The 25,480-nt window shown below is 38.9% G+C and overlaps 1 protein-coding gene across 6 annotated transcripts; it reads right to left on the bottom strand.

Annotated features, from left to right (window-relative positions):
* Positions 1 to 450: 450 nt before the first annotated feature.
* On the bottom strand, positions 451 to 24,816 carry LOC144661304 (uncharacterized). 6 transcript variants are annotated; one of them, XM_078522008.1, is made up of 19 exons: positions 24,505 to 24,816; positions 23,647 to 23,813; positions 15,471 to 15,565; positions 14,415 to 14,606; positions 14,220 to 14,318; positions 13,455 to 13,572; positions 12,857 to 12,932; positions 12,489 to 12,548; positions 10,780 to 10,923; positions 10,253 to 10,373; positions 9,650 to 9,757; positions 8,087 to 8,157; positions 7,382 to 7,521; positions 6,331 to 6,672; positions 5,472 to 5,543; positions 5,002 to 5,297; positions 2,709 to 3,667; positions 2,117 to 2,286; positions 451 to 923 (listed from the first exon to the last, which is right to left on the bottom strand). In XM_078522008.1, the coding sequence occupies exons 3-19, from the start codon at positions 15,549 to 15,551 to the stop codon at positions 817 to 819; spliced, it is 3,156 nt and encodes a 1,051-aa protein (XP_078378134.1). In that variant the 5' UTR covers positions 15,552 to 15,565; positions 23,647 to 23,813; positions 24,505 to 24,816; the 3' UTR covers positions 451 to 816. The 6 variants fall into 6 exon arrangements, with proteins under 6 accessions (XP_078378134.1, XP_078378132.1, XP_078378131.1 ...); XM_078522006.1 differs by lacking the exons at positions 13,455 to 13,572; positions 14,220 to 14,318; positions 14,415 to 14,606; ... (1 more) ...; positions 23,647 to 23,813; positions 24,505 to 24,816 and having other exon boundaries at positions 451 to 920; positions 2,066 to 2,286; positions 12,857 to 12,977; XM_078522005.1 differs by lacking the exons at positions 13,455 to 13,572; positions 14,220 to 14,318; positions 14,415 to 14,606; ... (1 more) ...; positions 23,647 to 23,813; positions 24,505 to 24,816 and having other exon boundaries at positions 2,070 to 2,286; positions 12,857 to 12,977.
* Between the last annotated feature and the right edge of the window lie 664 nt (positions 24,817 to 25,480).

Raw genomic sequence — 25,480 nt, 5'->3', positions numbered from 1 at the left:
ACAGCTAAATGTGTCTCCCGGGCGTCATAAATTAAAGTTACAAGCAGACAAGATTAACTTTGAAAACTGTTCCGCCGGACCATATTTCAAAAGCCCACATCGCAATCCGTTTCAATCTTCGACACTTTTGGCCATCCGTACCTTCTTTTGCATTTGGTGTGTTATTTAAGTATTCCTTCACTGTTTTAAGAGGTTATTTTATACATTTAAACGAATTTGATGGTCATTTCCTATGCCTAAGTTTGGCTAAAATCCGTGACACAGTCCCTTTAATTTGCACTCTGGAAACCTGATTAGCACCCCGGTTAGCTTTCATTTGTAGGTAAGGGTAACACGTATTTTGTCCTTTTGGGCCGTGTGAGTACTAACAGAAGCATATCAACTGATGATATGCTTCTGGTACTAACCAAGACAGTATTTGGTGTTGAACAGAAAAGACCGCATATCAGATGGTTTAGTTTTCTAATTACTTCATTTAATTTTATACCATTTCTTACAACTAGAACAATATTTGAACACAGCTAAAGCACATTATGACAAGATACCTATACTCGTAATTTCCGCCGCATAATTCATATAAAAATCAAATACAAAATAAAAATAACGTCTTCAGGGTAAAGCGGAACGTAAAAACGTCTACGACGAGGACGAAATAGGAGCGTTCGAATCCGCATGAGCAAACGCGCTCGTGTTTTGGTGAAGGCGAAGTTTAAACTTGGAGCTTGGCATTGAATTCAGGGCATAATCAGCCGCGACTGAAGAAGAAAATATTGCGAGGACCGGTGTCTCTTGTGAGGCGCTCGCAGAACTGTGCATTCATTTGATCCGGGCACCAGCCTTTATCAGATCTTCAAATAATTCATCCGTTTCATTATTTTTGATTCCCTTGGGCAAGTCATACACTTCCAGAATATGGTTGACTCCTGCAAGACAAGAAATTTCAAAGAAACATGGTATCAATATTTCACTGAAGCAATTTTTTCGTTTGATCACGTGGTTATTTACAGAAGCGCTAAAGGCAAGAAGAATTATTAGCAAAGGCGAACGATAAAAAGAATCACGGCACTCGAGCGGTTATGGGGTTAAGTTACCTCCCTCTCCCATTCCCTCCCCCAGTGGTCACGAATGTGAGAGAGGGAGTGTCTGGAGCCTTTCAGCCCCAAACTCTAAATACCAATTCTCTTAACAAAGTTTCTCTTATTTCGCTTTATACGTAGAATTCCGGTTATAAGCCCTAGGCTTATACAACTTCGCAAGGGGTTTTGAGTGGGCTTATAAGCGGAGGGGCTTATATCCGGGAGGGCTTATAAGCGGAATGAAAAAAACGTTTCGAAACGAGCCACGGGAGTGTTGATGGAAATACGTTTTTTAGTTAAAAACGCATAATAAAGCAACATTAAGCTCTATTCAGTACTGTCGTCCGGTAGAGGGAGGGTTATATCCGGGGGGGGGCTTATAATCGGATGTATTTTTTTGTTTCCAGGATGATGGGCCTATAACCGGGGGGGCTTATAACCGGAATTGGTTCTAAGAATTTAGCCATATCACAACACATTCTCCTAGTTGGTAGTTTGTTTATACAATCCCGCAGAATTCTCAAAACATTGATTTCTCGACTCTCCCGATAGCTTGAACGAAAACTCGTTTCCCTTTGACATATATGCCTATTTTGCCATCTCCCGATCTCTCGTAAATTCCTTTTTCCTTGGAGCTTCGAGAAATCGGAATTCCACTGCATTCTGTATTGATGGCCTATCCGCTTGACATTATAAAGATGCTGTAAGGAGAAGAATAGATGTTTCTAATGTTTGGGAATAAAAGAAATGTGCAGGCGAAGGAGAATGGACCTTTTGCAACAAACGGCCACATCTGGAACAATATCCGCCGTGACTGACTCTCCTAAAATCAAATTCAACCAGACAAGTTAGCTCTTTTTGTTTTCTTGTTTGTTTGTTTTTTGTTCCATGTAGCCTTTGGTTGCTAAAGATCAGACTATTGCAGAGTACAAAGAAAGATCACTAATCAAGAACAGAGCACGTAAAATTATTTCTTTTAAAAAAATTACATACACATTAAAACGCAGGGCCGTAAAAATCCACTGTTTCTCACTGTTCACCTGTCGTCCTCTCGGACTCGGGAGTTTTCCGACCGTGTTTTTTGCCCGTATCTTGGTGTTGTCCCCGGGGGCTACCCCTCCGGTCTTTGTACGGTTTATTTTTCTGTTTGTTATACGGCTGGTACTGACTCCCTGGCGCGTTTCCAGACTGACCAGAGGAGCCGCCATACCTGAAAGAACAAATCACGAGTTCGTAACGTGAGCATATTATTCTGACCAATCACAAACAAGGTGAACATTCCAAGGGACCAATCCGAACTTAAACCACGTCATGCAACCGGCGCAAAGCGCGGGACAATGCACGCGCAAACAATTCAAGGAACCAATCAGAACTCGAACCACGTCGTGCAGCCGGCGTCAAGCAAGCGTCAAGCGCAGCAAAAGCGCGCGCAAGTCGAGTAACGACTGGACTTAGGTTTGCTTCTGATTGGATTAAAAACTATTTGCTTCCATAAGTCTTCACCGGGCACGACTTTTTTAACCAATCACAGAGCTCTGCAAATGTAAAACCAAAGCCCAGAACTAATAACTGATCATCTCAAAATTCTCCCAAGGGTAACTTAGACTCTTAGTTCAGCGCTACTGAACGTACCTTTGATACTGATACTGGTTGAACTGGCCCCTGTCTCCTTGAACCTCGTATCCAGTGGGAATGGAGCCATCGCCGTAAGACACTAAAGAATGGGAGCCTTGCATGACAGCATCTGAGCTGTACATCTCCCCTGCCTTAGGCACGCGTCTTTCAATATTATACATTCTCCTCTGGTTCGAAGGATACTGCGTCTGTACGTGTACCGGAGCTTGTTGGTATTGCGAAGGGACTGGACCCTGTTGACCAACGGCAGTTGCCATAGCAACTCCTCGACCTCCTTGAATGACTACGGGAACCATAGGTCGCAAAAGCTGCTGTGGGGTGTGGGGTGAGGTCGCTTGTTGCTGATATGGAGATGTGTGCGTCTGTTGTGGAGACTGTTGGGGAATTTGTGACGAAAATGTCAGCTGTGCCTGGGCATGTTGTTGCTGCTGTTGCATGTACTGGTTCGTAAGGGCAGGCGACGCTGTCTGGGGAGGGGTGGGTGGTGTTTGAGAGCGGGCGTGTTGTTGAATGACTGAGGCAGTGGCGTCTTTGGGTATGGTTCCGTAAGGGAATTGTTGATAAGGTGTTTGAGTTGGCGATACAACGTAACCCTGGTATTGCTGTGGTGAGGCGGTCTGAGCAACCGCTCCTCCACCATAAGCTTGGCCTTGTATCAATGGCCTCACTTGAGACTGCATGCCGGAATGCGGTAACACAACGTACTGCATTTGACCTGCCACGCCAGCTTGCGTGACACTGTTCACGTACATTGGCGAGGTGGTACGAGTTGAACTAGGCACGCCAGACTCGGCGTATTGTTGTTGGGGGTGATAGGAAGTTGGGTCAAGAGTGGCCTGTTGTCCCGACAGAGAAAGCCCGCCAAACTGGGCAGCCATTTCTTGGTATCCCGGATTGGCTGGCGTAACCGTCTGCCCAGATCCTGGCCACTGACTTCCCGGCGTGCCCTCCGATCCCTAAAGCCAGAACTTTGAATTAACACTCGAAAAGATAAAAGGCTCTGTTTACATCAGCATGGGCCCAAATTCTCGCCAAGCTTTGCGAGGATTTTAACAACTTATCTTAAAACTCCGTCTTATTTTCATAATCTCCTTCCTCATCTTCCTAAATACTAGGGTTCGTGAGTGAAGTCTCTAAAATTGATGTCATTTTTTCCGCATTATTAGATAAACGTAAATTGTTTGTTGTAGTTGTAACAAAGATGTTCATTACTCGGTTTAAATCCAATCCTGTCCATTTTCTGCTGGCTGCCTAAGCTGGCTAACTAAGCTGGCTGCCTAACAATATAGACACACTGGGGACACTTGCCCGTAATCGAGGATAAAAAAATGGGTATAGACATTGAGTTTTCTGCTGTAAGAAATGCTTTCCCACACAGTTTCTGCCGAAATGATAGCCGCAACAGTTTGCCTGTCTCCAAATCTATACTAAGGCACGACTTGAACTTATCAAAATATTCAAATGATTCGCATAAGTGGCTGAGGAACGACAAAATGAGAAACGCGTTTCTTACTTGCAACTGAATGCTGGGTTATAGGGTGAAGAGCCCTGGTTGTTTAAAATCCCGATTACTCTAATCCAGTATAAAATGCAAAGATAATTTTTAACCCTGGCGAAAAAAAAGGATTCTTCGTAGACAGTTCGAGATTGATGCTAACCCTGCTTTGAACAACCCAGCCCATGGATTTAGGTCACGTGGTTCTGTCCTAAGAGTCAGGTTTTTTGCCACCATCTGCCGCTGCCCGTCCTCGCGTTTATATCTTTGTTTTTGTTCGTTCAGTGGGAATACTGCGCCATTTCAATCTACCCATGCCTAATGCAAGTTCTTGTTCGTACATTTGACTATTATTTCAAATGGCAACGTAACAGACGTGAAACATCCATTTTATTGACACACTTTCTATTACAACAATTAAAATTGGTCCTCCTAAATAAACCATCCTTGCTGCTTATTTGCGCACTGTTTCTCTTGAAACCTATTCTAAAACGTAAGACTTTGTTGAGAGTAAAAGCTTTGGAGGCGATAAAATAACTGGTGACATCCGAAATATACTAAAAAATACGTCAAAAAACTCAAAGCCAACTTGCAACACGAAAAGGCTAACTACCTACTCATTCTGCTTTCTGACTCGACTATTTACACAATCTACTGCCTATTGCCTTCTACAACAAAAGAAACTGAACTTGTACTACGGCAAAGAAACTAGAGCTTTTTAAACGAAAGTGAACTGAAATCTCTAGACAGAGAGAAAACTTGTGGAGAGCTCGGGAACGGATTAGGGAAACTTACGGCCTGTTGCTGTGCATAAGGAGGCCGTCCATTGGCGGGCATCACATACATTGGCTGCGGCATACCCACATACTGCGGCATGACAATTTGCCCAGAATTCACAGCAGACTGCTGTTGTTGTTGCTGCTGCTGCTGCTGTTGCTGGGCTAGTGCGGAAGGCTGCTGTGCACCTTGTACCGCGGCGCGGACTGAGGATGGTTGAGTGTAGCCTGGTGCTGAACCTGGTTTGACCATGACTTGTTGGTATGTCGGTTGCATTACCAGAGGATTTCCGTCAGGTCCTAGTAAGGGCGTGCCTGGGAACAGAAAAACAAGGGCACTTTTCAATACACCCTTCAAGGTTTTTTTTTTCTCTTTTTTTTTCACTTTTTGAACGGGATTTTTCTTGTCACTTTTCACCGTGAGCGAATCAAGGCACAGAATCGAAAATTACCGATTGGGAAAGAGTAATAATTTCAATTTAGCCATACCTGTATTGGGGTTTATTAGCAACACTCCTTGCTGTACCGGCTCTTGAGGCATTGACCACATCACTCCACCTGCTGAGTAAAAAAATAGTTGATACCGCAAAACGCAAGAAAAAATGTATTAAAAACGTAGAAAGAGATTAAATAAAATTTATTAACTAAGAAATATTTCTTGATGTACCAATGTATGACAGACAGTAAGTGAACAATTTCTGTAAAACGATGCACTGAATTGAGCCCAACATTGGGCTTCCAATCAAATAAATAAATCAACTTTGTTAAATGAGTACTGTAACTCACAAGCTTGTGGCCCTGGGATTCTTGATCATAAATGGAATTTAGAAATGGTGGTTTTTGTGGAGGGAGGAAAACGTCAAACCGGATATAAACTTTGCTCCGACAAATGCCTGATGCTCGAAACGCCAGCTTTTCAAAATTCGCAGAACTTGAAGAAAACCAAAAGAATCTAACATGTACATGTACAGTAGAGCAGTTTTCAATTGAGTGTCGTAAAACCAAAACCAAAGTAATTACTCTGGCCAATCACAAAGGACACAGACAATCCAGTGAACCAATCAAAACTTGAAGCAAATACATGTAGCTGGCACGAAGCGCGGGAAAACGTGCGCGAGCGAGTCACGATTGGTTTTGGTTTTAGTTCTGATTGGCTGAGAAAGTGGCGCGAGATTTTTAAGCCAATCACTAAGCGTAGTAATGCGAAACCAAAGCAAACGCAATTAACTTTCGGCACTCAAGTGAAAATCGCTCTAACAGGGTTATTACGGCAACCAGTTACCTGTCAAAATGAAACAGTGGCCAATACGAGTTGATGTAAGATTTAAAATACACAGTAAATAATTACCAGTCTGTTGTGATGCAGCAGCACCCGGTGTAGCCATAACCGGCACCATCCCTTGCATTCCAGGTGCTGCTGCTGCTGCTGCTTGGACCGGCATCATTTGGACTTCTCCGGAAGGTAGGTTATGGGCAACAAAAGGGACCCCCTCTGCTGCCCAGTACGGCAGTGGAGCTGCCATGACAGTCTGCGAGCTGGGCACATGACGCTGGCTCACCCTCTGACTTCCATCTGACCCTCGGCGAGTAGGATTGGAGATGCGCTCAAAGGCAGGGGAACTGCTAAGATTGCTAATACCGGGACTGCTGCTGGACCTTATGAATGGCTTGTTGGTCATAATTCGAATCCCTGGAATAAAATGGTTTAAGGTATTAAATCTATATTTATTGTAGACAGTGCCCTGTACATACACTGTAGCCCTCCTCATTACATTTTTTTTCGCTTGTACTCTCTGACTAAAGTGAAGAAAATTTGACCTGCACTGCGCAAGGATGTTGTTGAGTTACTGAAGCTATTTATCGGTGGTGTCGATGTTTTAATCATTGTTTATAGTGCCGCCTTCCCACAAAAGCAATGTTCATGGCCAGTGTAATACAAAACATCTGTGTTCAGTCTCCCCATATAAAATTTATAACCACCCTATACAGCATAATGAACAGCATTCTCGTCCCCATAGCCCTTCTCATATCTCTTAGCCAGCGAGGCCTTGGGACAAGAAACAAAGGGTTTTGGGGACACAGGATTTCCAGTCCTAGATTCTAGGACTTCCAATCTTCATGTATGCAAACATGAAGTTTAAAAAAAATGTACGAGAGAGTCATTGCGTTTTTGTCTTTCGTTCAAGAATTCTTTGTTTCAAACAGCCAATCAAAAAATTCGAAATAAATCAAAAATCTTATGTCCCCAGAGCCCTTTGTTTTTCGTGCCAAGGCTTTGTCAGCTAAGAGAAGCCGGAAGGGCTATGGGGCCGAAAATGAATGAACAGTACAACAGAAAACAACTACTCAGGAGCTTTCATTTGAATGGTCACACACTTAAAACAGTGTCACATTCTCACCAGATGTTCCTGTTGTGGCCCTGTCTCCTGGCGTATCTACATGTACTTCCTCTGATTTTGATTTCCCTATTTTACTGATTGGAAGTCTCTCAGGTGTCTCCTCAGCTGCAACGACATCATCAACATCCTCCATGTCTTCCCTGGAGATAACGTTCAATGTATTATAATAATTATTTAAAACAAACAAGGTAAATGTAAAGTCTGCATAAGCGCCTAGTGGTCCATCAGGCCTTTGCTTATCTGAGCATGAAGCGACTTGGAGAATTTTCACTCCCCCACCCCTAACCGGATGGGATGCTAGTCCATCACAGAGTTACCCCCAGCATTAAATTTACCAGTAACCATTTTAATACATGCCTACATGTAGGTGAACAAAGGCACTATAAGAGAAAATGTCTTGCCCAAGAACTCAAGGCAGTGCCATGGCCAGGACTTGAACCCAAACCACTCGACCGAAGTCCAGGGCAATAACCACCACACCTCTTTGATACAAATAAATTTCCCCCTAAAATTGTATTTTAAATCTTTTAAGGGAACACTCTTATTATTTTATCCTATTTTTTTTTTTGCAGGGGGTGGGGGAAGGGTGGGGGAGATAGCTCTTATTTATTGAAAGTGAAACAAATTTTGCCACCTGATATCTACATCAAACATAACTGGATTCAGAGGCACAACTACAATATTTTATTCTAGGTATTTTATTACCTTTGTAGGAGTTGAGGCACCATAAGATCTGCATCACCTTTTGATGACTGTGAAGACTGTGACGAAATTGACTAAGATAAAATAAAAAGCTTACATTAATCCACAAAATATTTGCAAGGAACGTATCATATTCTTCTTATGTCATTTTGGCTTTTTGTTTTCTATCTTGGAAAGTGATACTTTGCCCCAACTCTAAATACACTGATCTTGGGTTTTTGCAGCAGGGATAACCATAAATGACTATGAAGATCGACAATTATTTTCTAACTAAGATTTAATTTCTCATTGCCATTTATTATTTATCCTATAATATACCGGGTATTGTACAGTAATTTGCAAATTACTTTCCAGGCATAACTAATCGATGATCAATGACATCAATTGGTAATCAATGAGTAATCGATGGGTAATCAGTTGATTAGTCATTGATTATTGGCGATGATCAATGAGTAATCGATGAGTAATCGAAGCCCAAAAATTTTGTGGCCTATCGATTACTCATCGATGACATCGATTACTCATTGATGTAATTGATTACCTATTGATGTTATTGATTACTCATCGATGACCCATCGATTACTCATCAACTATCATACTGCAAACAAAAGACACATTCCTCGCTTTCTTGTACCATTTTTTGTGATTTTTTTTCCTCTATGTTAGTCATATTTTGCTTTATAACTGACATTCTTGTTGACGAAATTACGCCCTCACAAAAGGTCAAATAACCTTCCGGCATATCAAGACGTGAAGGGCTAAGCACAAATACAGATGATATTTCAATATTTCACTTTACCCAACTCTTTATTTAATAACAAAACAATTGAACAGGAAAACCAATCAGTCTGGAAATGAAACTAACAAGTACAAAGACAAGAATCGACTACGTGGTTATAGATTATGGTCGGTGGATGTTTGTCAGCAAAGTAAAACTGCTTCGGCTTAGGGAGACAGCCATCATAAGCACTTACATTACGCACCGGAACAGCTGCAAGCACTTTTACTTTCTGTACTTTTTTCACGTGTTACCATGATATTGTTTGATTGTTATAGCGTGTTTAATACTTTTACAAGTTCCGGTTATCAACCACGAGACTATATCGATGAGTAATCAATGCAATCAATGACTAATCGATGCAATCGATGACTGATCAATGCAATCGATGACTAATCGATGACCAAAAATTTTGTGGCCTATCGATTAGTCATCGATTACTCATTGATCATCGGCAATAATCAATGACTAATCAACTGATTACCCATCGATTGCTCATTGATTACTCATTGATTTCATTGATGTCATTGATGCCATCGATTAGTTATGCCTGGTACTTTCTACTCCTGGAACATTAAAATTATGTGTAAAGAGTTACAGTACATTCTGTGCTTCAAATTCTTGAATAATTTTCATGACTTTTGCCCAAGTAAGATAACCATAGTTGAGCAAATATATTGTATTCATTTATTATTTAGTATTGGTGTACTCATATAGTTGTACCAGCAATCACATTGAGTCGATTTTACTACCCTGGAGGAGACCCCCCAGCAGTAAGATAAACTTACATCCTGATTAAATATTCTTTCCCTGGCTTTATGATACTCTTCCTCCCTTTCTTCAATTGATTTTGAGCGTTTATCCTCCATGGAGTGTATAAGAACAGGACTATCAATCTACAAGTAATAAAACTTATCAGCATGTGACAGGCTGACAGAATTACACATACAAATCGGGTCAGATTCTGCAACATTTGAGTACATTTTATTTCTTTTAGCCCCAAGAGTAACCAAAATCAAATTTTTACTTTTATAGTCAACTCTCTCTTAATGGACACCCCTATAAGACAGTCACCTGGTGTTGCCCCCCCCCCCTTGCCATTTTACAGTCACTTTACAGTAACAAAACTCCCTCTAAGACGGACACCTCTCTAAGATGGACAGTTGAAGCTAGTCCTGACGGTGTACATTTCAAAGGTAGTTGATAGTAATAGCGATTCATGTGCATACTCCATCACACAATTCACAAGAATTTACTTAATAATCAGCATTGAAAAATTGCTTTTATAGTTGAAGCAATTCTCCTAGCTAGTACTGTAAGAAATGTGTGGAGACCATTTAGAAGAATTTAAATGTTGACCATGTGGATGAAAGTATTAAGAAATATTTTACCTTTGGAGGAGTACTATCATCTGAAGGAGTATTTTGTCTTCTAAGAATTAATCGTGGAATGGCACCCTCCGAGTCTTCTGATTCCTCTCTGGGTATCAATTCTAAAAATCTGCTCTCAGGTCTGCAAATTATAAAAATTAAACATGGTTTTTTGGAAATTAGAACACAAAATTGTTTAAAGCTAGAATTTTTTTCCCAACAGTGCGCGCTCTTATTGCTAATTGGAGGTCAAATGACATTTAACAATAAAAATGTTACCCGCCAAAAGTCTCTGAGCAGGCAACATTGCAAAATCTATGACGTCAGTGGGTAAAATTGCAATGTTCCCTGCCAATATTGACCGACGAGCAGCATTTTGTAAGTCTTCATTCTGCTATATAACAAAAGTGATACCTCCGGGAACCAGTTAATTTTGTTTCCCTCGAGTCTCAATGTTTCCCTTGGCAATTGAGATTATCAGGAAACAAAATAAACTGTTTCCCTTGGAATAGTCATTAAGTGTATACTGTTTGATGCATTGTACTTACATTCTTGTATTAATTGTCTTGTTTATGATCACTGACTTTCCAGTTTGTTGATCAACATTGTGATCCATACCAAAATACGCAGCAACCCTGTGCACAATCATGCGATGGTATGACGTCATTGGAGGGTAGTGAAGAAAGAGACTGCTGACAAAGGAAAATAAAGACATTTAACATGTCTCTTGTTAACCGTGCGAAGCCGGTTCATAATCTGGTCGGCGTTTTTTTGTCGGTAATCGTTCCAGACCCCGCGGCCCAGCCGGCCCTTGGTCACAGTCACGCGTTTGATGTTTACTGCCCACTCGTTTGCGGAAATGTATGTTTTTGTGTTCGTGTTTTACAGGGGGACTGTATCACGTAGTGCAGACACTGGATTGTCCAGCTAACTAGCACTAATAGCCTTCCCCGCTCGCCTGCAGCATTCACTTTTTATTGTTCTCTGTGTGTGTTTTCGGGGGTTTTGTTAGTGTAACGCAGCTTAGCGCGTAGCTTTGTGCAGGGTCCCTTGCAGTCTCCGCAGTCGTGGGACTGTCTTTGCTCTTTTCTCTGTGTTCGGCGTGGCGAGGCCCCCTGGTATGCCCTTTCCTCTGGGAGAATAGGGCCTGATAATTTACCTGAGAATAATTGAGGCGGAGCGGGGTTCTTTCTTTTAAAATTCTACTAGGTCCTACAAATACCCCAACCTTAGGGTCGGGGTAGGTTCATAGGGACAGACTAGCCTAACGCACCTACCAAACTAACCAGGAGGTCACCTCACCTTAGTGCACCTTCGTCTTTGTTAGTTTTCTTTCTCTGTTGCTGTTGCCGAGGTGAAGTGATGACTATGTTGTTGTACGGCTCGTGTTCACTATGGGCCTCTCTTCCTCCCTCTCCTTACATCCCCAAAAATAGGTAATGATTGATGAAATAGAGAAAGAAAAATTTCGAAGGGAAGGTGCCCTGGGGAACATATAAAGAATTTTTTTAAGTCTAAAACAGGTCACTTCTCGGCAACTTCGCGGCAGCACCCAACGGATCCTCAACTCGCGTGCAGTTCCCGCAAGAAACCTCTTTTTTAACTCTCTATCCGCCAGGCTCAAAACTACCTCGGTTTGTGCAACGTTTTTCCGAAGCGCTAAACAGCGCTGTTGACAACGCAGAAACATCACTCATTCTTCGAGCGTGCTGTAAACTTACGGGTATTCAGACTTATGATGTCCTTCAACCACCTGGCAGCACACTACGCTAAAACTAACCAAAGGCTTCAAATGATTTTCAGGAACAAACGGCCATTTTTTTTTTCTCTTTCCTCTCACGTGACACCCATCAGGTGACATCGCGTCACAATGTGTTCAGTCCAGTCCTTTTCTTAAAGCGAATCCTCCAAATGGTGGCTACGAACTAAAATCATGGCTCTGACACGTTTTTTAACCTCCCCGGACAGTTGAATGACGCTAGAAGGAAAGATTTACACGCGATGTGTCGAAAAACTCATGCTGCTGGTTGACTGTGGAGAACGTAAGCTTTGCAAAACGCCTTTGTTCTTTGCATACGTAATTTCTAAAAACGAAGCTAGATTCAGCGAATTGAATACAGATCAATGTTAAGCACACGTAAACGAACTTGTGTGCGAAATTTGAAGTTGTTTGTGACAATTTTCAATTTGGCCGAAACACAAATGCCTCTTGCGCTCAGGCCTTCACCCTGATCAATTAGGAATATAATCTACTTACGCTGGTTCTGGAATAAAATTGAGGAAGTCCTGCTCAAGTCTCATAAGAAATTTTCTATCCCTAAAAATTGAGAATGATAACAATTGTTAGTAGAGTGAATTTTGCTCTAACAGGACTTATTGCTACATGTAGCAAACCCAACAATCAAATCAGACACGACCGGCAGCTGAAAATTGCAACTATGAATGTCAGAATTTTCCATCCTTTTGATTCATAATTTAATGTTTCTTGACCTGTTTTAAAGACAAGTGTATTGCAGACAAACATATTGCTTATTACTGAATTTGATCACAAGATTTTGCAGAGAACAAAACTGGAATGTACGTAAAGAACATTTATATTATGCCAAGGATATAGAGTGTACTCACCTTGGATTCTTTAAAGTCTTTATAATAAAATCATGGAGGTCTGTTCCTGTGGAATCTGTGTATTCAAATGAGCCATCTACAAAAACAATAGAAAACATTCAATGATAAAATTCATCAAATTAACATGAACCTTTTCTTTCTACAGTGCAAATTAACTTATTTCCAAATGCAGTATGCTATATAATTAATTTTTGCTAATGAATTATTTCTAATCAACCAAATGGCTTCTTAGGAAAGTCATGTGGGAGATTGTAACTGTGCAACAGCTGAACAATGGCGACAATGACACTTTATAACATGTACTTTATCCAGGGCCATAGCTAGCAAGAGGCAAGACAAGGCACTCCCTGGTCAAGATTTTAACCCAAAATTAAAAACAAATTAGTTTAGTTGATAAAATAAGTTGAACAAGATTGATTTTTCTGAAGAAATGCCTTATGAAAATTGATAAAAATAGCATTTCAGAGCTTCTGAACTTCAAACCTCTCTGGGTGCATGCCCCAAGACCGAGATCTGCAATATCGCAGATCTTGCCTCATCTACTGCCAATAGTCTGGCTACAGCCCTGTTATTAGAAAAATAATATTGTTTTATTTGCCTCTAGAAAGCGAACTCTGTTTAGAAGCTCTTGCCAGTGCCTCCAGTCTGGGTGGTAACTCTCCAGCTATCCCACTGTCACTGGAATCAAAACTGGTATTCTTGTAAGGTGGTGTACCCTGAAAAGGTGAAATGATACACTAAGTTAAAACATGGGAACAGGTTGGCATCATTTCAATGAAGTTGCATGAACAAGCAATAAAATTTCTTTTGTTTTCTGGATATAATTTTGTTGGGATTCGTTAAAAGGTTCTAACTCTTTACAGTGATCTGCATTGGGAGGAGTTCACTTAAATTTTTCATAGCAGGGGGGGGGGGAAGAATTGGTAATAAGAACTAAGCAATTGAACACTATAGAGTGGTTTTCACTTGATGTGAAAGTAATTTCACAAATATTGAGAAATAGCACTTTTAAACTACAACTTGTTTCTGCTGTTTGTTGAATCATCTCCATTTGTGTGGCATAAAAAACCCTGGTATTTCTGCACTGTTTTGGCTGCAATTTTTATGAATAGATCGCTTCTTAATGCTCTTGAAAGATGTGATAGTGACAAGTCAGTCAAAAAGTTGTTAGAATTTAGTTAACACAATCAAGTTTGTTATTTATTTTTCTGTGTGTGGCCAGTCAACAAGACCGGCAAACCAAAACTTTGTCCGATCAAACTGTCATCTTAACTGGACATTGTCTCTTGACCAGCCCGTAATTTGAACTTTGCATTGTAAAGAAATTTTTAGAACTTCAAATTCAATGGTAAACAATTCATACCTCTGTGACCTCATCTGGGTACTGTGAGGGGGGAGGTGAAGGCACACTTGTAACAGCAGCACTTCGCACAAGAGTTTTCCTCGCAGGATGGTATGATGGCTATAGATTGAAAGAAAAAAATCCTGATTATACAGTAGTAAACTAAAGGAAAGAAAGAAAGAAAGAAAGAAAGAAAGAAAGAAAGAGTTTGTTTACCTCAGAAGCTGAATGAGTAAGCACTGGGATTGATGAACGGATTCCATGGAAGCTCTGCTGCACATGAACAGTACTTAACGAAGCCTTGGGCTGTGTTGTCATGGTGATAGCTTGAGGCTGTTCTGGGGATTCTGCCTTGGTGCTCTCGTCACTGGATACTTCAGCAGTGGTTACAACAGGAGTTTTAGATTTCTGATCAGAGGAATGGAACACATGTAAATGCTAAGAAAAAACACACAAGTTTTTGATATACATTGGCCCTTTAGACAAGCAGCTATTAAATTTTACATCGTCAGAGCAGTTTCATATATATTACTTCTTGAACGATTTAGACGGCAGATGACTTGCACATTGAGCAAGTGAGAAAAGTTACTTGCCTAGCAAGAAAATCTACTTGTACCAACGAAACAGCAGTGGGTTCTTTTTTCAATTCTTGACAAGGGGACACACTATGCAACAAGTTGCTGCAACATGTCGCAGGGATAAGTTGCAGCAACATGTTGCCTCGTGTGATATGGTACATTTTTGCAACAATCTTTGTCACTGCAACAGAATTTTGTTGCTGCAGTCAGTCACAGGAATTCAAACCAGTTTGAATTCCAGTGACTGATTGCAGCGACAAAATTTTTGCTTCTGCAACAAGTCACTGGGACAAAATATAAATAAACCAATGAGGGAGCGTCATGTATTTTTGCCATATTGAATTGGAAAACCAGTTCACAATCCCACTCTTCCAAATTTTCTGTGTGTACACTGAACAAACGCCTTGCCGCAGTACACACAGAGGCACTTTCTCGCAGAGACCTGTTACTGCGACATGTCGCCTAGTGTGTCTCGACCATAAAGCTAAAACCACATTGTGCAGAATGTTCAATATTTTTGCATGAAAAGTACTGTTTAGTGGCTTTGTTTGAATGGCAACACACTAGGGTTTTATCCATATGGCTTCAGATATGACTATAGGGAGGAAGCATCAAGTCAGCTGCCTTGACTAGCTGGCTAGCTAGGCACTGTTAGCTTACGACACAAAGCATCAATCAGAGTCCAGCAACTAACCTCAGCAGGAGTACGAGTGCAGTTTTCCTGATGATTTGTCATATCCGGACCATTATCTAAAGGAAATCTCTCGTCCATCATCTGAAAAAACAATGCTGAGGAGAAAAAAAAAATGAAAGAAATTAAAATATGGAATCAACTTCATCAAAGTGTACAGTGTTAGATTGGATGATTATTTAAACTTTCTACAACTGTTCCAGAGTGGTACAAAAAGAAAAAGAAAGAAAGAAAAATAAAATCCCCTCATAATTCCAGTTTTGTTGAGTTGACTAGTCTCTTTCGCAGTCATTGCTTGGGCTCTTCAAGGAATGCTTCCTCCCACATTGTGTGACGAGCGAACAAACAATGGCTGCATGGGAGACTACGAGTTAACAGATCCTGTGTAAAGCTTTCCTGTCCCAGGGTGAGTATAGTCAAGTTGTTAGAGCTTGTTTGTGCAATGGGCTACAGAAGTTCAATTCCATAAAGACAAAATAAAGTACTCTCAGATTTTTGGTTTCCTTTCTCTGTTAAGAGACTACACTGCAAAGTAAAACTACTATCTCCAGCCTGAAACTGTTGCAATCTTACTAACCTTTTTTTCAGACAATTATCATTTATTATACAATCAATCATTATTAATTTTCTAGTATCATTTCTCAGTAAAGAGACAATTTCATTAGAATGTACCAGATATAATGTTCAACATTAATTTATTTGAGGCTAGGATTAGCAGTCAACTGGGTGATCACTTTTCTAAATTGCTGAGGCTGTTTCAGTTCACTTAACTCAGATGCAAGCTGAGGCATCACAACAAAAAGACATTTGTACAGAACCTAAACACCAGCCATATGGTAGCTCTTTGATTCTTGAACAAGAGTATACAGGACAGCTGATGAAAATTAAAAATCTGGCACCTTGGTATGGCAATAATTTATTCATACTTAGAATTCATATATTTTTTTTTTACACAGCACAACTATGCACAGCTGTAATTGCATGTTCACTATTGTCTCAGAAGTCCACTGAGTTAGAATTTCACTCTAGTCTTTACTACATGTGGTAATATACAAGAGATTATATCTTCACCGCGGTCAAACGTCTCAGGCAGATTTTCTTTCCATTTCGGCGTTTTTTGTTCGTATTGATCAGAAGTGTTAGTACGAGCAAGGATAGATAAAATAGTTGCAGAGTGAAAGCATAATCCCATTACCTCAGGTAAACGAGTGTTTTTACTTTTTAAATGTTTCGCATCCGAACCAAAGGTGCTCTGACAAATGGCGCTGACAAGTAGCTACAAGTCCGCATACCGCTATTTTCAAACACGTAGAACTTTTTTATAGTAAAGCTCCAAAAAACTTAGTAAACCCTTAGGATACCGGTTATGTATCGAACTTTGAACTGTGAAAATTAAAACCTTATCTTTGCAGTACTTTTCTTATTTTTTGCATATTTCTGTCGTTTGACCGTGGTGGAGATTATATCATAGGTTTTTGAAATCACTATAGACTCTTATCTTGCATATTTTCCCTTGCGGCAATATAAACAACAAAGCTCTCACCCTACACTCACTGAAAAGCCCAATAACTCAGCATACCATAACACGCTTATCAGATGTAGGAATGAACATGTTGAACTGCTAGGTGTATAAATAAATGTTGCGTTTGGAATGCATTATTAATTATCACCATAGTTATTCAAGGTGTGATGTTAAAAATATCACAAGCCCGTCAACCATGAAGATAACTGTTACATTATCAAGTCAAATATCGATAACTATCACAGATAAGAGTGCACATAAATTATGATTAGCACCAGTGGAATACACAATCATGTATTGTTTCTTTGTAAATTAGTCTAATTCACAACAGAAGAAATACTCATCGTCCTTTGACGCAATGATTAAATGGCTAATTAAAAAGAGACAAGTCTATAATATTCAGTATAAAAAATAATATTATAATAATTTTGAACAAATAAAAAACAGCAGATCAGCTTGTTGCATGCACAAGCTGGGTATTGTAGTCAGAATTCAAAACCTTCAGCAAAATGTAAACAAAAACTACAACATTACTAAAGTTTGAATGAATGTATGTATACAAGTACAATTTACGCTCAAGTGCTCTCACAAGACTAATAAATAATATTGTGACACCAAAGTTGCGCAACAATATTAACTAGTTATACATATGAAACAATCGAAACTACGTCATGAGAAAGCATTCAGGTAGAAAGAATCATTTTGTTTTGCCCTTTTTCCAATGCAGAGAATATTTAACCAAAAGAGTTTCACAAATGAAAAAGCAAAACCTCTCACCCAAAGTTTGTTTGCTTTGAATCAATATCACAGGTGATATATCCCACAAGCACCATACATGTATAATTTCAAGGGTTATAATTATATAAAAAATTGTATTGACAATCTTTGTCTAGACGCATTCACAACAATCAGTTTGTATAAACAATGTCTCAATGTTGGGTTATTGTGGTTTGAGATGCATAAATCTTTCTTTTTGAAACTGCCAGTTAAATAAAGAACAGAATTTAATTTTCATAAATCTGTTAGCCCTGTTTGTTTTGTATTTTTTAATCAATTTAATTCAAAACTGCGTAAAATGACCTGCTACTAAAATCTGGGATACACAAAGACTTGCAAATTGTTAATTGAGGGAAACTCCTACTCATATCTCATGCAAAGTTCAAGTTTGCAAAAATTATGCAATTTGAAAAAAAATTACAATCCTCATTACTCTGTAAAAAATTGTGCAAAAATTAAAATCCAAATCAATTCAAATACATGTACACGGTTGCAATCTTAAGTACAGACACTGACCAGCAAACTAGCAAGATTCTTGTTCAAAATTTTGACATCTAAGAGCCAGCCACTTGTAACAATTCTTGTTGGGTTATTTACCTTTGCAGCAAAATGCACGCAGATTAAATATGCAACAAGACCACCACAGAGGGACAATCTTGGGGACCTTTGAAGTTTTAAAATCCTAACTTGCATCAAGTCAGAAATCAAACACAACAAACCCTCCAAGCTTGACAGATTTTGGAAACCTCTACAGCCTGTGTGCACTAGCACAACAATCATCTCTCAGCAGCAAGCAGGTCTGGGCTGAACTGGGGGTGAGCTTATATCAAAACATTTTAAATAAATAATAACGACAAGTCTTGTCTTTGAGTCTTGTGGAATTTTCTAGACTGCAGTTGGCTTGGTTTACAAATTACTGTGGTCAGCCAAAATGAAAAGTGGCCCTCTTAGCAGGCAGGATTTCTAATTAAAATTTTGCAAATGACTGGAACAAACCATTATCTTGATGCCCCTAGTAGTTAGAAGATTCTAGCAGAATGGCTGTTGTCATAATAAATCACTTCCCGCCATAAAGGAATGCTGGAAATTGATTATTATGCACCAAAGAAAAGAATGAAACCCAGACAAGTTACAAGGAGCAACAGTACACCACTGTTTCATGCTAACATGATTTACTTATTGATTTCACGACGATCATAACAATGTGAAGGAGGGAGCAAAATGAGCTAATAAACTGCAACTGATTTTATTAAGGTGTTTTGAAGTGGTTGTACATTTATAATAACTCTTGGAGTTGAAGCTTCAATATAAATTATAGTTTTTACAATCTAGTGGTTCATCAAGACACTAGGTACCCCCTGTACTGATGAACCTCTAAACTCTCAACACCTAAATGCTTGACAACATATTGATATGGTAATGAGAAATTAGTTGTTGACCACTGTTGGTACAATGAAGTGTTAACAAAGGTTGGGGAGTTTGAGAGTTTTCACATGCTGTGGAGCACTTTGGCATTCAAAACTTTTTTTTGGGTCAGTGAATGTTTTGAAATTCTCTTTAGTTAGTGGTTTTTAATCAATTGGAAGGTCTTGTGGTGACAATATGGCTTATCACTGTCCCATCGCGCATGACAATTTCTCTAAAAGAAAACTGTCAGATAGAACTTTAGTCAATCAACCATTTGTTAAATCACATACCAACACTACCATATGGTTTATTTTAACTGGTCAAAGCCAACAAAGATTTCACTGACTGCCAAATGGTTGTTTGCCTTTGCACCAATACAAAGAACCATTGCTTTGTAGTTATAAAAATATTTTCACATTCATTTTGCACATGTTGAACACAGAGCAGAATGATAAGTCTATCTTCCCAAAGAAATGATCGAGCTGTTTCTGTAAATTGATGACTACAGCTAAGTCAATACTTAAGACCAAAATACCAAATGAACTACTAATAGTAAGAAAGCACCTTTTTCAAGGCATTGAAAGCGCCAACAAATGCATGACTCACAAAGAGCTGTAGTGTGGATGGAATTTTCCAATAAATTACATAATGTAGCCTGCCTTGTCATGAAGTGTTCATTTTATGGCAGTTAATTTTTTGTCTTATTCTTATAATATATAACAAAAAATACAATTTAATTCTCTTCCCAACTGCATAAATAGTATAAGTCACAATCTGACAACAGGCTTCAAGTTTCCAAAGAATAAAGCCACTAGGAGTATTGCTAATTCCCTTCTACATGGTCTGCTAGTCAATTGCAGGTAAGCTCCTAGTAGTTTGTTAGATTTCCCAAAAATAACAACGGTACCCATTTATACCACCGGGTGGATCTAGTGGCGCTGTGAGTACACAGTGTCTCGCCTAACAACACAACACAGTGACCCTGTGAGCACTGGGCTGCTCAATCTGGAGTACATTCTGCTAACAATTAAGCCACCGCTTTGCCCACAGCCCACAAATAGAGTGTACATGATTACCCAAAAGAATGGCTTTAGATCTCCTCACCAGCCCAGCACATCAAGCTTGTAGAAGTATATAAACTAAGGAACTCTCTAACTGAATTTCTGAAGGAGTTCCAAGATCTCTGTTTGTCTTTTGAAACACTTCAGAACAACAAGGTTTATAAATCCTCTTTTGCAAACAATTATGTTTAAATGTACTCAATCCTAACTGAACCTGAAATAGCTCTGGATCCATGTTTATGTCTAAAGATGGAAGCAAAAATGGGAAAGTGAGGAAATTTCTTACCATAAAATGCTTAAGCGTGAACACTTTTACTTGTAGATGTGGCCTAATTTCCTTCCAATCTCTTAAGATGAGGACATCTCATCAACCCAAGATAAAAAACAACTGAACATGGAAAGATTACGTAGGTGACTACGCAAATATTGGGAGTGAAACCTGTGACAGGATACCATTTCAAAAATTTACTATGCTATAAATAGTAGGTCAATAACCTTCATGTGTGTGTATGAAAGTATTTAGCACTGAGCTTCAAGGTTTCATTTACCTTTATTTCCCCAGTAAGACATTGACGTAAGTTCTTCTTAGTTTTAATTTTGTGGAGGAGACTCTAGTTCATGACCATTCAAATGAAAGCTATTGAGCAGCTCTTTTACATGGTTCATTGTACTGTTTGTTTATCGATAATATTTATTTAAAGTGCACAAATTCAACAAAAAGGTTTTGAACAGTTAAACAGTTTGTTAACCCAAAAATTGGCATTGTGATTTAATTTACTAAAATTACAGTTTAGTTCTGTACATTGTACTTTCACGTTAAGAAACACCATGAAAAAAAGGAAATACCTATCAATCAAGATGACTCCACTGGAATAAAAAGTACAACTGAAAACTGTGATACGTGATACCTCAGAAATGATTGCTTACATTTCCTGGGAGCAAATTCTAGTTGATGTCCAGTTGATGCCAAAAAAATCCATAAACTTTGGTTTGGACTGGTGCAAAAGATGCACAATGGTAAATAGAACAAAAATTTCTCTTTGGAATGTCCCAGCAGGAAAACAGGGGTACCTTAACAGAAGTTCTGTTTCTAGGGGAATGAACCAAAAAGTTGTGTTCCATTAACATCCCAGTCAGAATTTCCAGAAATTTTTTGAAAATGGCAAACCACCACATTCTAGAAATCCCCACTCCACATTTTATGTGGTATACACGAGTATAATGAAACATGTTGCTGGAAAATAAAAAATTAAATTACTGACAAGTTTTAACACTACTTCAATCAGTGTTAAACCAAATACTGGCTACAAACTTGAATTTGGGTTTTGAATTACCTGGGTGTCTTGCGCAACGATCGATTTGCCACGTTTGCTCGCCTAAGATATGCAAATGCGTGAACTGTTAGATAAAGCTGTTACGGCTCTTAAGAATTTAAAACCAATGAATACCAAAGATGTTCGGTCAAAACCTTTTATTTTAGTTTTTTTGAACGTTGTTATTTAACATCCAGCATTTCAGTCAGTGACAGACAAGCTTTAAAACTTTGTGGATGCCACCATTTTGGTTTGATGTCACAAACATGGTTGCTCTTTTGTGGCAGACCAACAAAGCTATTGTGTTCTGATAATAGCGGCAACTATGTGACATCAAAGTTCCAATAGTTTCAATATTTCCAACCTTTTTTTAAGGCAATAGGCCATTTCCGAGTTACACTTTGTCTCTGTTTCAAACCCACTCTATGTGCGAAACCATTCAAATGAAAACGAGTTTGATTTGTATGAAAATGGACCTGTAGGTGAAACTCACTTTCATATGAATGGTTTCACACATACACTTGTTTTGAAACAGAGGCAAAAGGTAACTCGGAAATGGTCTTTTTGTTTCAACAGTGGAGGTTTCCCATAAGCAATAAAAGATCATCTTACTACAACTAAATGCTTTTTGCTGAAACCTACCAAGGAAGTAGAAGGCTTTGGATTTCCACTTGTAAAAGGGTGTTAATTAAAGTGTGATTACAAAATCCAATTGTCACCTTATTCTTACATGCAAGAACCTTAACTGACCATACCAACCTTCCTCTCAAAATAATTGTCAAATAATTAACTATGTGTACAAATATTTCTAATCACTTAATACTGTTCTGCTATGCACAGGGGAAAAAAATTCACATTAGGCAGGTTTCTGGCAGTGCAATTCTGACAACAACAGCAACATGCAAGGCTAGTTTTCCAAATTGAAATCAAATCCATGCATACATAAGAGCTTCAACCACAAGATGATACAATCAGTGCTGTTTAAAAGCATGATGAGTTATGATCAAGCTTTTCGGAAATCAAATGTCTCAATGAGAAGCCTGATTAACTTTCCAAAGCCTCTTGTCAAGTTCATCCCTGGGCCATGAATAAAGAGGATTACATAATATGATGCTTTATTCTATGCAATCAAGAATCTAAGAAATGCAAAATTAATATCTATGAATATTGAATTAGTAGCAAATATTCAAGGTGAAGGTTAGCTTTCAGGAAATATTCAAATAGTCACAAAAGAAACCAGCAGAGAGATCAGAGATTAGAAATGACAATAGGAACGACAGATTTGTGTGAGTATTGCAATAGTCCAGGTTTAGTTTACATTGTGATTACATGAAAATTTCTGATCAAACATTACTTTTGCTCAGCTCTGCAGTAAACAGACAAATGTATGAAAATTACTTGAATCACACCAGCGTTACAAAAATGAATTAATTAACACACATATACACTTGCTAATAAATTTGATGCAACAGTTTTGAATTTGACTACAAGCGTTACCACAAATTGCAGTTTTCTCGTTGAAAGGTTCAAATTGCAAAAAACTTGAGATGAGTAAAACGCGATAATCGCTAATTATTTTCACCTCACAAGTTTCTGCATAAAAGAGTGTAAAATTTCGGTGGCAACAAGAAAATTCATTAATATTTCCAAGATGAGTCCAGAACTGCCGTTCAAGAAAGCATAATTTCTTTTATTCAGGGCAAGTAGCTTTTGGTTAACCAAAAATCCGTACTGAAAGCTTGTCATATACGGAGACACTTAAGCCTTAGTTAAGCTTTACATATAAGTCAATTCTCAACCAGACATTAAAACAGTTTGAATTTCTCCACGAAATTAATCTCTTTCACAAAGTCGTATCAAAGTTCTTTAGAAAAACCACGGACAGATTTTTTTAACGGCCGAGATTATTAACAGATCAAAGACCACAAGAAGATACAATCAGTTCCGTATGCACTGGATAATAATACAAATTTCGCGCAAGTATAAGCTTACACATTTATACTCCTGCCTGTATTTTATGCCATCTATTGTTTGCAGTTGCTCGCCCTTTAACAAATTTTAATCCATAGCAAACAAGAAAGTCTCTGCAGAGATCTTACCTCAGAAAGTAGCCAGTTTAAGTCCATTTTCAATCATCGCTGCAGTGGAAGTAAGGATCTTGCAAACTATGGATCATACCGTTTGAAAAAAGTCTTGTGTTGTGAAAACGTAATAAAATTTGCCCAAAATTGCAGAATCAGCCCCGGCGTATTTTACGGCCTTAAATCTGAAACGGGAAGTAAAAACAGCCGGAATAAGTATTCTTGAATTAAACCAATGTAAAGCTGAAAAAAATAGTATACAATAACATGTGTTGAAAATAAACCTGAGACCTTGCAAAACAAGAGAGAAACTTGTACATTTTCAGATTAACGAGAGGAGAACCACTTTTATAAAATAAGTTATATCTGCTAAATAAAATGGTGGTTCCCAATAAAATTGTCAAAAAATGTGCCTCTAGCAATAGACGAATCCCCTGTATTCCCTCCTAAAATATATTGCAATAAAATAAAATTAGCAAAAGCACAAAGGCTAGACGCTCGAGACTGCAGAAAGATTTTGCTTGAAATCGACAACTTATAAAAACCTTAATTAATAATTCACTCCACTCGACTACACTCCCTCCAAACATCGACCTAAACAAGATAAACCCAAAAAATTCTACATTAGTTGAACAACGCCCATTGTAAGAGAAAGCCAGATCCAAACCTTACAAAAGGCCGTCTCAATGTGATGCAAACCTCTCACAATCGGCGAGACTTTGCACATGAAATCGACAACAGATTTCCCGACACCGTGGGGAAAGTTTTGCTCATCCACGCCGATATTTTCGTAACACATTTTTGAGCGTGGGCGAGCTTAATTTAACTCCAACTAACAAATCCCGGGAATCTCTCTCGCCGGCCACTTTACCTCACCTGGAAATTTGCTAGACATGTTTTTCTTTTCATCTGTATCCAGCGATGGCAGTACAAGCAGCCGAATAAATGCGCGCACCAAACTGCAGCAGGTTTTGAAAATGTCGAGAATTTCTCAGCAAAGAACGGACGCGGCTTTTGGACGTAAAATTGCAACTAGAACTTCAAATAAGCTGCAACGTCTCCCGTATGTTACAACGAGAAGACCTCGTTAATTCAGCAGTTAAAACAGATAATTTTTCCCTTAAAACAGTCGAATTGTCATGGCATGAACACAGAGAGAATGTAACACCGGCCACACGAGCATCATCAATCGCACGCTCCCAAGGCTTCTGGGTAACTGACGTCACAGGAAACGGAGAAATTGCCGGAAGTAAAAATCCATTCACAGAGGACTTCCGCTCTGAACGCAAGGCAAGGCAGAAAATTGACCCAATCAAGCAATTTTTGATGCAATATAGCTATATATTGCCATTTTAAACGTATCCTCAGAGAAACGTACATCGGTTGGGTTATTAAAGTACATGAAAATATTTTTAACCCCATAGTATTTTATGGCCTTTTTAGGAAACGAATGTCGACCGCCAAATAGATTATTCCTCCCGAGAAAAACATAAAGAAATTTCTGTTTTGATTTCATGGCAAACACAAAACACAACAAAATTTGTGCACAGGTTTGTGAGAAGTACATAGATGTATTACATGTAAAATATGACACTACTTTATTTGCTGAAATAACAAAACAATGCGTAAGCTTTGAAATCGTGCTTAAGAATTGACAGGCAACAAGAAAAAAATATCAAGCACGTCTAAACAAGTAACTATGGTTATAGGCAGCCAAGTTCAATGGCGCTTACTTTGCTAAATTAAAACTGATCCAGAACTGCAACGCAACAATCCACAATCCAAGTCTTCGAAACCGTTACTATCTAAACCATTGCATATAGTTTTGTTGAGTTAAAAATAATATTAACGC

The sequence above is a fragment of the Oculina patagonica genome, chromosome 7 (assembly GCF_052425735.1).
Source record: "Oculina patagonica isolate OP01 chromosome 7, crgOcupat, whole genome shotgun sequence".
Lineage (NCBI taxonomy): Eukaryota > Metazoa > Cnidaria > Anthozoa > Scleractinia > Oculinidae > Oculina > Oculina patagonica.
The sequence above is the reverse complement of the archived record's forward strand: the minus strand, read 5'-3'. Positions and strand labels throughout refer to the sequence as shown.

Bases quoted from the DNA above. Each gene is read 5' to 3' on its own strand.
- LOC144661304 (XM_078522008.1), bottom strand. From the start codon at position 15,551: ATGATGGACGAGAGATTTCCTTTAGATAATGGTCCGGATATGACAAAT. The intron at 6,673-7,381 runs GTGAGAATGTGA...ATTTTATTCCAG, and splicing joins GGCCACAACAGGAACATCTG to GGATTCGAATTATGACCAAC. The intron at 5,298-5,471 runs GTATGGCTAAAT...TTCTGTTCCCAG, and splicing joins GCTAATAAACCCCAATACAG to GCACGCCCTTACTAGGACCT.